Below are 12,878 nucleotides of genomic sequence, written 5' to 3'. Positions count from 1 at the left end.
GGAGAGACAGGAGGAGGAGGAGACAGACAGGAGGAGGGAGGGACAGACAGGAGGAGAGACAGGCAGGAGGAGGAGGAGACAGGAGGAGGGAGAGACAGGAGGAGGGAGGGACAGACAGGTGGAGAGACAGGAGGAGGGACAGGCAGGAGGAGGAGGAAACAGGAGGAGGGAGAGACAGGAGGAGGGGGGGACAGACAGGAGGAGGGAGGGACAGGAGGAGGGGGGAGAGACAGGAGGAGGGAGAGACAGACAGGAGGAGGGAGAGACAGACAGGAGGAGGGGGGGACAGGAGGAGGGGGGAGAGACAGGAGGAGGGAGAGACAGACAGGAGGAGGGAGAGACAGACAGGAGGAGGGAGGGACAGGAGGAGGGAAAGACAGGAGGAGGGAGAGACAGGAGGAGGGAGAGACAGGAGGAGAGAGGGACAGGCAGGAGGAGGAGGAGACAGGAGGAGGAGGAGACAGGAGGAGGGAGAGACAGACAGGAGGAGGGAGAGACAGACAGGAGGAGGGAGGGACAGGAGGAGGGAAAGACAGGAGGAGGGAGGGACAGGAGGAGGGACAGACAGGAGGAGGGAGAGACAGGAGGAGAGAGGGACAGGCAGGAGGAGGAGGAGACAGGAGGAGGAGGAGACAGGAGGAGGGAGATCCTTGTTGTAAAGCACTTTGTGATTTTATCTATGAAAAGTGCTATATAAATTAAATTTACTTACTTACTTACTTACTAGACAGGAGGAGGGACAGACAGGAGGAGGGAGGGACAGGAGGAGGGACAGACAGGAGGAGGGGGGAGAGACAGGAGGAGGGAGAGACAGGAGGAGGGAGGGACAGGAGGAGGAGGGAGAGACAGGAGGAGGAGGAGACAGGAGGAGGGAGAGACAGACAGGAGGAGGGAGGGACAGACAGGAGGAGGGAGGGACAGGAGGAGGGGGGAGAGACAGGAGGAGGAGGAGACAGACAGGAGGAGGGAGGGACAGACAGGAGGAGAGACAGGCAGGAGGAGGAGGAGACAGGAGGAGGGAGAGACAGGAGGAGGGAGGGACAGACAGGTGGAGAGACAGGAGGAGGGACAGGCAGGAGGAGGAGGAAACAGGAGGAGGGAGAGACAGGAGGAGGGGGGGACAGACAGGAGGAGGGAGGGACAGGAGGAGGGGGGAGAGACAGGAGGAGGGAGAGACAGACAGGAGGAGGGAGAGACAGACAGGAGGAGGGGGGGACAGGAGGAGGGGGGAGAGACAGGAGGAGGGAGAGACAGACAGGAGGAGGGAGAGACAGACAGGAGGAGGGAGGGACAGGAGGAGGGAAAGACAGGAGGAGGGAGAGACAGGAGGAGGGAGAGACAGGAGGAGAGAGGGACAGGCAGGAGGAGGAGGAGACAGGAGGAGGAGGAGACAGGAGGAGGGAGAGACAGACAGGAGGAGGGAGAGACAGACAGGAGGAGGGAGGGACAGGAGGAGGGAAAGACAGGAGGAGGGAGGGACAGGAGGAGGGACAGACAGGAGGAGGGAGAGACAGGAGGAGAGAGGGACAGGCAGGAGGAGGAGGAGACAGGAGGAGGAGGAGACAGGAGGAGGGAGATCCTTGTTGTAAAGCACTTTGTGATTTTATCTATGAAAAGTGCTATATAAATTAAATTTACTTACTTACTTACTTACTAGACAGGAGGAGGGACAGACAGGAGGAGGGAGGGACAGGAGGAGGGACAGACAGGAGGAGGGGGGAGAGACAGGAGGAGGGAGAGACAGGAGGAGGGAGGGACAGGAGGAGGAGGGAGAGACAGGAGGAGGAGGAGACAGGAGGAGGGAGAGACAGACAGGAGGAGGGAGGGACAGACAGGAGGAGGGAGGGACAGGAGGAGGGGGGAGAGACAGGAGGAGGAGGAGACAGACAGGAGGAGGGAGGGACAGACAGGAGGAGAGACAGGCAGGAGGAGGAGGAGACAGGAGGAGGGAGAGACAGGAGGAGGGAGGGACAGACAGGTGGAGAGACAGGAGGAGGGACAGGCAGGAGGAGGAGGAAACAGGAGGAGGGAGAGACAGGAGGAGGGGGGGACAGACAGGAGGAGGGAGGGACAGGAGGAGGGGGGAGAGACAGGAGGAGGGAGAGACAGACAGGAGGAGGGAGAGACAGACAGGAGGAGGGGGGGACAGGAGGAGGGGGGAGAGACAGGAGGAGGGAGAGACAGACAGGAGGAGGGAGAGACAGACAGGAGGAGGGAGGGACAGGAGGAGGGAAAGACAGGAGGAGGGAGAGACAGGAGGAGGGAGAGACAGGAGGAGAGAGGGACAGGCAGGAGGAGGAGGAGACAGGAGGAGGAGGAGACAGGAGGAGGGAGAGACAGACAGGAGGAGGGAGAGACAGACAGGAGGAGGGAGGGACAGGAGGAGGGAAAGACAGGAGGAGGGAGGGACAGGAGGAGGGACAGACAGGAGGAGGGAGAGACAGGAGGAGAGAGGGACAGGCAGGAGGAGGAGGAGACAGGAGGAGGAGGAGACAGGAGGAGGGAGATCCTTGTTGTAAAGCACTTTGTGATTTTATCTATGAAAAGTGCTATATAAATTAAATTTACTTACTTACTTACTTACTAGACAGGAGGAGGGACAGACAGGAGGAGGGAGGGACAGGAGGAGGGACAGACAGGAGGAGGGGGGAGAGACAGGAGGAGGGAGAGACAGGAGGAGGGAGGGACAGGAGGAGGAGGGAGAGACAGGAGGAGGAGGAGACAGGAGGAGGGAGAGACAGACAGGAGGAGGGAGGGACAGACAGACAGGAGGAGGGAGAGACAGACAGGAGGAGGGGGGAGAGACAGGAGGAGAGACAGGCAGGAGGAGGAGGAGACAGGAGGAGGGAGGGACAGACAGACAGGAGGAGGGGGGAGAGACAGGAGGAGGGAGAGACAGACAGGAGGAGGAGACAGGAGGAGGGAGGGACAGACAGACAGGAGGAGGGGGGAGAGACAGGAGGAGGGAGAGACAGACAGGAGGAGGGGGGAGAGACAGGAGGAGGGAGAGACAGACAGGAGGAGGGGGGAGAGACAGGAGGAGAGACAGGCAGGAGGAGGAGGAGACAGACAGGTGGAGAGACAGGCAGGAGGGGGGAGGGACAGGAGGAGGGACAGACAGGAGGAGGAAGAGACAGACAGGAGGAGGAGGGAGGGACGGGGGGGGAGGCAGGAGGAGAGACAGACAGACAGATCTGTGATGCTTCATTGTCTACACACATGAGTACAGTGTCACCTCAGAGGTCAGAGGTCAGAGGTCAGGTGACTCACCTGTTGTGAAGTAAACCTGCAGCCTCTCTCACTCCAACTGCTCTGCTAAGCTCCGCCTCTCCTCCAGGACTAGCAGCCAATCCCTGCTCAGGACCAGGACACAGCAGAACAGGAGAACCAATCAGCTCCACGTAGCCTTCTTCCTTGTCCTGGTGCTGCCCCGGGGCATTGTGGGGGATGTAGTTCCAGTGAGGGAGGAAGACAGGCTGATTCAGCCACAGAGGAGAGGGAGACAGGGACTGGAGAGAGAGACACACAGACAGACAGACAGGTGAGACTATAGAGATGCTCCTGGTGTCCCCCTCAGACCCTGAATGCATCACGCCTCGGGTGTCTCCTTCAGACCCTGAATGCATCACGCCTCGGGTGTCTCCTTCAGTCCCTGAATGCATCGCGCCTCAGGTGTCTCCTTCAGACCCTGAACGCATCACACAGGTGTCAGACTCACCTCACACCTGACGCTGCCGCTGGCGTCCATCAGCGTCCACTCTCCGCCCCGCCCCTCTCTCAGACAGCCAATGAGCAGCAGGTTGACCCGAGGCAGAGCCCGGTGACCCGGCAGAGAAAGCTCCACCTCCTTGGCCCACGCTCGCTGCTGATTGGTGCTCCAGGACAGGTTACTGACACAGGCCAGGTGCTGATGGGTGATCAGCTCTGAGACAGAGACGGGCCTGGTGATGAGGTCACAACAACAACAACAACAACAACAGTAAACACAAACAAACTGTTAGTGTCAATAAAATACACACACACAGATCATATTGATGATGATGATGATGATGATGATGATGATGATGGTGGTGAAGGTGATGAAGAGCAGTGGTACCTGTAGCTGACAGGTAAGGTGTGTGTGACACACATGTTCTCCTGTATCTTCTCCACCACACACACACTCAGCTGATGAGGACACACACGTCCACCTGAAACACACACACCACACACTTGTTTCCATAGCAACACAGGCCAGTTTTGGCGGTAAACCGGTTCATGTCGCCTACATGCAGATGTTTGACACTCAGACTGTGATTGGCTGACTGACCTGTCAATAAGTCGTCAGCAGCAGGAGGGGCGGGGCCAGAGAGCAGAGGGTGTATGTTGTGTGTGATGAAGCTGAAGATCTCCTTTAACCAGGCGGACTCCTGCAGGACAACAGACACAGACAGACACAGACAGTCACAGACAGACACAGACAGACACAGAGACACAGACAGACACCGAGAGTCACAGACAGTCACAGACAGACACAGACAGTCACAGACAGACACAGACAGACACAGAGACACAGACAGACACCGAGAGTCACAGACAGTCACAGACAGACACAGAGAGTCACAGGCAGACACAGACAGACACAGAGAGTCACAGACAGACACAGAGTCACAGACAGACACAGACAGTCACAGACAGACACAGAGAGACACAGAGTCACAGACAAACAAAGAGAGTCACAGACAGACACAGACAGACACAGACAGTCACAGAGAGACACAGAGTCACAGACAGACACAGAGAGACACAGAGTCACAGACAGACACAGAGAGACACAGAGTCACAGACAAACAAAGAGAGTCACAGACAGACACAGAGTCACAGACAGACACAGACAGTCACAGACAGACACAGAGACAGAGTCACAGACAGACACAGAGAGACAGAGTCACAGACAGACAAAGAGAGTCACAGACAGACACAGACAGTCACAGACAGACACAGAGTCACAGACAGACACAGAGAGACACAGAGTCACAGACAGACAAAGAGAGTCACAGACAGACACAGAGTCACAGACAGACACAGACAGTCACAGACAGACAAAGAGAGTCATAGACAGACACAGACAGTCACAGACACAGACAGACAGAGAGTCACAGACAGACACAGAGACACAAACAGACACAGAGTCACAGACAGACACAGAGTCACAGACAGACACAGAGTCACAGACAGACACAGAGAGTCACAGACAGACAAAGACAGTCACGGACAGACACAGAGAGTCACAGACAGACACAGAGTCACAGACAGACACAGAGAGACACAGAGTCACAGACAGACAAAGAGAGTCACAGACAGACACAGAGTCACAGACAGACACAGACAGTCACAGACAGACAAAGAGAGTCACAGACAGACACAGACAGTCACAGACACAGACAGACAGAGAGTCACAGACAGACACAGAGACACAAACAGACACAGAGTCACAGACAGACACAGAGTCACAGACAGACACAGAGAGTCACAGACAGACACAGAGAGACACAGAGTCACAGACAGACAAAGACAGTCACGGACAGACACAGAGAGTCACAGACAGACACAGAGTCACAGACAGACACAGAGAGACACAGAGTCACAGACAGACAAAGAGAGTCACAGACAGACACAGACAGTCACAGACACAGACAGACAGAGAGTCACAGACAGACACAGAGTCACAGACAGACACAGACAGACAGAGAGACGCAGAGTCACAGACAGACAAAGAGAGTCACAGACAGACACAGAGTCACAGACAGACACAGAGAGTCACAGACAGACACAGAGTCACCGACAGACAAAGAGAGTCACAGACAGACACAGACAGTCACAGACACAGACAGACAGAGAGTCACAGACAGACACAGAGTCACAGACAGACACAGAGAGTCACAGACAGACACAGAGTCACAGACAGACAAAGAGAGTCACAGACAGACACAGACAGTCACAGACACAGACAGACAGAGAGTCACAGACAGACACAGAGACACAGACAGACACAGAGAGTCACAGACAGACACAGAGTCACAGACAGACAGAGTCACAGACAGACACAGACAGTCACAGACAGACAAAGAGAGTCACAGACAGACACAGAGAGTCACAGACAGACACAGAGAGACACAGAGTCACAGACAGACAAAGAGAGTCACAGACAGACACAGACAGTCACAGACACAGACAGACAGAGAGTCACAGACAGACACAGAGTCACAGACAGACACAGAGAGTCACAAACAGACACAGAGAGACACAGAGTCACAGACAGACAAAGAGAGTCACAGACAGACACAGAGACACAGACAGACACAGACAGTCACGGACAGACACAGAGAGACACAGAGTCACAGACAGACACAGAGAGTCACAGACAGACACAGAGAGACACAGAGTCACAGACAGATAAAGAGAGTAACAGACAGACACAGAGAGACACAGAGTCACAGACAGACAAAGAGAGTCACAGACAGACACAGAGACACAGACAGACACAGACAGACAAAGAGAGTCACAGACAGACACAGAGACACAGACAGACACAGACAGTCACGGACAGACACAGAGTCACAGACAGACACAGAGAGACACAGAGTCACAGACAGACAAAGAGAGTCACAGACAGACACAGAGAGACAGACAGACACAGAGTCACAGACAGACAGACAGACAGACACAGAGAGTCACAGACAGACACAGAGAGTCACAGACAGATACAGAGTCACAGACAGACACAGAGAGACACAGAGTCACAGACAGACAGACACAGACAGACACAGTCAGACACAGACAGACACAGAGTCACAGACAGACAGACACAGAGAGACACAGACAGTCACAGACAGACAAAGACAGTCACGGACAGACACAGAGAGTCACAGACAGACACAGAGTCACAGACAGACACAGAGAGACACAGAGTCACAGACAGACAAAGAGAGTCACAGACAGACACAGACAGTCACAGACACAGACAGACAGAGAGTCACAGACAGACACAGAGTCACAGACAGACACAGACAGACAGAGAGACGCAGAGTCACAGACAGACAAAGAGAGTCACAGACAGACACAGAGTCACAGACAGACACAGAGAGTCACAGACAGACACAGAGTCACCGACAGACAAAGAGAGTCACAGACAGACACAGACAGTCACAGACACAGACAGACAGAGAGTCACAGACAGACACAGAGTCACAGACAGACACAGAGAGTCACAGACAGACACAGAGTCACAGACAGACAAAGAGAGTCACAGACAGACACAGACAGTCACAGACACAGACAGACAGAGAGTCACAGACAGACACAGAGACACAGACAGACACAGAGAGTCACAGACAGACACAGAGTCACAGACAGACAGAGTCACAGACAGACACAGACAGTCACAGACAGACAAAGAGAGTCACAGACAGACACAGAGAGTCACAGACAGACACAGAGAGACACAGAGTCACAGACAGACAAAGAGAGTCACAGACAGACACAGACAGTCACAGACACAGACAGACAGAGAGTCACAGACAGACACAGAGTCACAGACAGACACAGAGAGTCACAAACAGACACAGAGAGACACAGAGTCACAGACAGACAAAGAGAGTCACAGACAGACACAGAGACACAGACAGACACAGACAGTCACGGACAGACACAGAGAGACACAGAGTCACAGACAGACACAGAGAGTCACAGACAGACACAGAGAGACACAGAGTCACAGACAGATAAAGAGAGTAACAGACAGACACAGAGAGACACAGAGTCACAGACAGACAAAGAGAGTCACAGACAGACACAGAGACACAGACAGACACAGACAGACAAAGAGAGTCACAGACAGACACAGAGACACAGACAGACACAGACAGTCACGGACAGACACAGAGTCACAGACAGACACAGAGAGACACAGAGTCACAGACAGACAAAGAGAGTCACAGACAGACACAGAGAGACAGACAGACACAGAGTCACAGACAGACAGACAGACAGACACAGAGAGTCACAGACAGACACAGAGAGTCACAGACAGATACAGAGTCACAGACAGACACAGAGAGACACAGAGTCACAGACAGACAGACACAGACAGACACAGTCAGACACAGACAGACACAGAGTCACAGACAGACAGACACAGAGAGACACAGACAGTCACAGACAGACACAGACACTGTAAAAGCAGTGAACCATAGAGAACATGCAGAGGTCTGTGGTCCAGAACTTGTTGGCTCTGCTCAGTACTGAACTGTTCTGACAGTTTGGACTGAGGTGACTCTCAGCTGCTTCTGTGTCTGTTGTCTCCTGAAGACGTTTGTGCTCATTAACTGTTTCAGTGTTGACGCCATCTGTTTGTATCTCTTTGTATTTTAATTTTCCTGTTTCTGTTCTGATCAGCAAATAAAACCAGCGTCAATATTCTGATCATTCACATCTCATTAATGTCATTAATGTCATTAATGACATTAATGACATTAATGTCATTAATGTCATTAATGACATTAATGTCATTAATGTCATTAATGTCATTAATGACATTAATGACATTAATGTCATTAATGTCGGTGGTGATCAGGTCATTGATCAGTATTTCATGACTGATTGATTGGTTGATTGATTGATTGATTGATTGATTGATTGATTGATTGATTGTTGACACGCTGGTTATCAGCGCTCATCATGTGTCTGTTGGCTTCAGTTTACACCGCTATAAGTTCTGTACTGTCCGTCACATGTGGGCCGATCTCAGCAGGACACCTGACTCAGTGTAGAAAAGTCTCCTGTCCCCCTGTGTCTCGTCTCTACTGACCCTGATTAGCTCAACATCTTTAAATGGACTCATTTTTAAACGGAGTGCCGGCTGCGGACGCTACAAACGGAAGTGGAGGACTTGATATACTGACGGCTTCTCCGCCGGTTCCGAACTGGTCCAGGAGCAGCTGCAGCGGGTCCAGGTCCATGTTGATCCGGATCACTGACGGCTGACCTCAGCCTTCATTACACGTTACAGAGGAAACGTGTGCGTGATGTAAACTTCCCGCTCCGTCCCGCAACGAGCCGTCAGAGCCACTTCCTGTTGAAGTACGGTGTCCGGACAGGCTCAGAGCAGACTGCAGACTCAGGACGCGCCGACCCAGCTGGCAGGACTGTTCCCACAGCATGGCCAACATCCCTGCCAGCTCTGATGATGTGTTGAAGACGTTTCCATAATGTTCCTCTGACGTTTAATGTGAACAGAGTCGTTTCAGGTGCAACGTTGTGAGGATGTTTCTGGATGTTGTGGAGGAAACAGATTATAGGATGTTGGTTTATAAAATGTTCCCACGATGTTACCTGATCCCAGAGGAAGAACATGTGGAGGTCTGACATGTGATCAGCTGGGCTGTGTGAGCTACAGATGAACATCAACACAGATCAGTGTGGACAGGACACGTTTTAGGTTGATCTCCAACAGGACATCTGTGAATCCTGACTCACAGCATGCTGCCTCAGAGGGATTCTGACTTGTGACAGTCACAATCAATCACAATCAATGAGTCAGGATATTCAAGTAAAGTCAAACAAATCATTTTATAGCCCAATATCACAAATCACAAGCGCACCTTTACAACATGTATCCGACAGCTACAGGCCACATGGGGGATCCTGCAGGGTCAGTGATGGAGGAGCAGCAGAGGAAGAGGAAGGAGCCCTCTCATGTGACATGTCAGGATGGACAATCAGGGTGAAGCTATAGATACATTCAGGAGGATGACAACGTCAGATCAACACAAGTGTTTACATGAATATACTGTAATATACTGTAATGAGCATGCTGTCAGTACCGTCCATCACCTGGTAAGTGGAAGCAGTCGTAACCATCAGAGTATTTACATGAGACAAGGTTCATATATTGTTACAGTCTGACACCAACATGCTGATGATAATTAATGGTGACAGGCTGCATGTTGGTGGGTTTGAGATAAGATGAAAGTTATTTTATCCTCCATGAAATAACAAGTGGATGTAGGCTGCAGTATGGACAGACTGTTGGACTATAAGTGATGTGTGCATACATATGAGGTGTTATTTTCTGCCACTCCATTAAAAATCATGCCATTTATTGAAAACAATGTAGCTGATATTAAAACAACCTGCACAAAAACTGAGCCAGTGTATCTGAATGAACGCTGTGAAATAACTCAAGCTACCAAAACACAGGCCGAACACACGAGCATGTCATTTATTATGTAATAAGCGACACATAGACAGCACGTTGAAATAGGTTTTGTTTGAAAAGCTGCACTTTGACCTAAAATTCAAGTTTCAGACGTGCACCAATAGCTGAGGAGGCTGATGACGTCAGAGCCGCCGCTGCTGTTAAAGCTGTGCGAGGTGGTTCTGTTCATATCTCTATAACAGGTATTCACATCCTGACAGCATCAACATATTAAATGATTTGAAATAAAAACTAAGAAGTAAAACAAGTCACCATCTGAGCGGCTTTTCAGCGATGGAGACACCTGAAGCAGTGAAGGACGGACTCCATGGCAGCTGTGTCTCTGTTGGACAGGTAATGAGCTGCTTTGTTTTGTTTATTGTATCATTACTCTGCATTATGTAGCTAACGTAGCTAACGTAGCTCCCTATGTATATCCTATGTATTCACCCAACACTAACGTTAGCAGGTTGTAGCTGATGTTAGCTAGCTATGATAGACTGCTGCTGTTTGAGTCATATTTACATGTGATGTCACCGTTGACACGCAGGCCAACATTTCCACATACTGTGGTTCTGATCCATACAGCAGTGTTCACACATGCACTGCTACCCTGGGCTGTTTGGACATTAGTCAGACGAGCTGTGTGTGAGAGGAGGACCTCTTGTGTGCTACACGTGTGAAAGGCCAAGTCCACTGTTCAGAGGTCCTGGAAGATTACATACATCTGTAATATAGTTTGTGTTGTGTTTGTGAGCCGATGTTGTTGAATGGTACTGATGTGACGTCATTCATAGAGACTTTGAACTGGATGTTTTACAGATGTGCTGATGTTGCCTCTAACTGTGTCCTGTAGTTATGAGAGGGACATCACGTCATGACAGAACCATGTCCTGATGTTTCCACTGAGTCTCTCTGACAGGTGAGTGTAACTTGATGCTGACAGCAACATGGATCAGGCCACTGTTGTTCATGTAATATGTGTCTTTGATGGAAACATTTCATATAGTCATGTGTCCTTCTTTCATGTCAAGTTGGTTTGCTTCATGTGCATGAATGTGCTCCTTAGCAGGGACACAATACCAAAGGGAATGGCATCATCTCATTAGCTGCACCAGGAAAATGCTGTACTGGTCCTAACCCAGTGAGCAAAAAGTGGTCTAGATCACGACTTTTATACGTCATTTATGGACATACAAGACGTCTAAAAGACGTCCTCTGGGGAGCCAGAATGAAAGTTTTTTATACGTCTTTACTGGACGTTGTATAGACGTTTATATGTTGTTTATCGAATAATTCTGGCTGTCAGCGGACGTCCAGAATTATGGCCTGGCCCCATGGACATGATATCAACCTGTTTTGGACGTCCACAGACGTTGCCTGCTCAGTGGGAACGGTCACATGTTAGCCTACTGCTTGAGACTATTGCATATTAGTAAAACAAAATAGACTTTGCATTTCAGTTCATGATCTGACTGTCAGCTGACCACAGCAGAATGTGGGAAACACAGACTGCTCCTGACAATCCCTATCCCTAACGTTTCATGCCCCGTAAACACATTCAGATGTAACTTTATGCCCCGTAAACACATTCAGATGTAACTTTATGCCCCGTAAACACATTCAGATGTAACTTTATGTCCCGTAAACACATTCAGATGTAACTTTATGTCCCGTAAACACATTCAGATGTAACTTTATGTCCTGTAAACACATGGTTCTCCATCTTTATCCAGTTTTCTGTAATTATTATGATTTTTGCAGAGATGATAAAACTCCTTTCTCTTAGGCCAGGTACTCCAAGGTGTACAACAACAAGTCCAGCAAGTACAGCTTGTACACACTACTGTCAAAATGCATAGAAAAAATAATGAGAACATGAAACTATGTAAATTACTCTGAAAGTGACATTTCCCAAAAAGTAGAACTGGTAAATATGAAATGACTGTAAATGGCACAATTCTGATGTAACAGACTATTTCTGGTTGTTTTCAGGAATATTTGTCGCTGCATAAAATGTAACTCAAGTTGTGGTGTTATAATAAATTGAAAGTAATTTCAAGGTCCTTGAAAAGCTGCATTTACTGTCAGATAAGTAATTGTGTTGTTCTCTCTACAGGACCGACAGGATTGAGACAGCACCGACATCAACAGCCAACACTGATCTGTGTTTATAACCAGTCAAGAAACCTCTGGACGTCCTTCCTGTATATAGCTGTTTATATCTAATGTTAGCATAGCCAGCTGCTGCTAGCTAACCAGCGATGAGTTAACATCAAAATACACTTTCAAAACAATGTCTGAATGCTAACAAAGCTAGCTTGACAGCTAGCAGTGCTAGCAATGGCTATGTTTGTGTAAAAACATGTCAATACAGGTTTTAAAAACATGGAATAAAAAAGGTTTAAAAGTCAGAAACTGCAGCTCAGCTTGTGATCAAGGTCTGATTCATGGTTAGAATAAGTTAAAGATGGTTAAAAGAGACGTGGTTTAAAGATGGTCACCTCTCTATATATTTTATTTTATTATGTCTCAATAGTGATTAAATGCCAGTTTCATGGTGCTCTGCTTGTTAACGCAGTACTCAGACAGGTCACTAGATGGCGCACAGTGCTGGGAGGAACTTGAACCCTTCAGACGC

At 50.0% G+C, this 12,878-nt stretch overlaps 1 protein-coding gene across 1 annotated transcript in view; it reads right to left on the bottom strand.

The window, feature by feature from the left end:
• Window positions 1-9,072, bottom strand: part of ctc1 (CTS telomere maintenance complex component 1) — a 22,085-nt gene extending 13,013 nt beyond the window's left edge. The window contains exons 1-5 of the mRNA XM_073476163.1: window positions 8,943-9,072; window positions 4,310-4,409; window positions 4,097-4,190; window positions 3,719-3,941; window positions 3,271-3,509 (exon numbers count right to left, since the gene is read on the bottom strand). Coding sequence (XP_073332264.1) covers window positions 3,271-3,509; window positions 3,719-3,941; window positions 4,097-4,190; window positions 4,310-4,409; window positions 8,943-8,999 — 713 coding nt within the window. The 5' untranslated portion in view covers window positions 9,000-9,072. The remainder of the gene's footprint in view (window positions 1-3,270; window positions 3,510-3,718; window positions 3,942-4,096; window positions 4,191-4,309; window positions 4,410-8,942) is intronic.
• Window positions 9,073-12,878: the final 3,806 nt, after the last annotated feature.

Source organism: Pagrus major, chromosome 11 (genome assembly GCF_040436345.1).
Source record: "Pagrus major chromosome 11, Pma_NU_1.0".
NCBI classification, from domain to species: Eukaryota; Metazoa; Chordata; class Actinopteri; order Spariformes; family Sparidae; genus Pagrus; species Pagrus major.
Note: the sequence above shows the minus strand (reverse complement) of the source record. Positions and strands in the feature narration are given on the sequence as shown.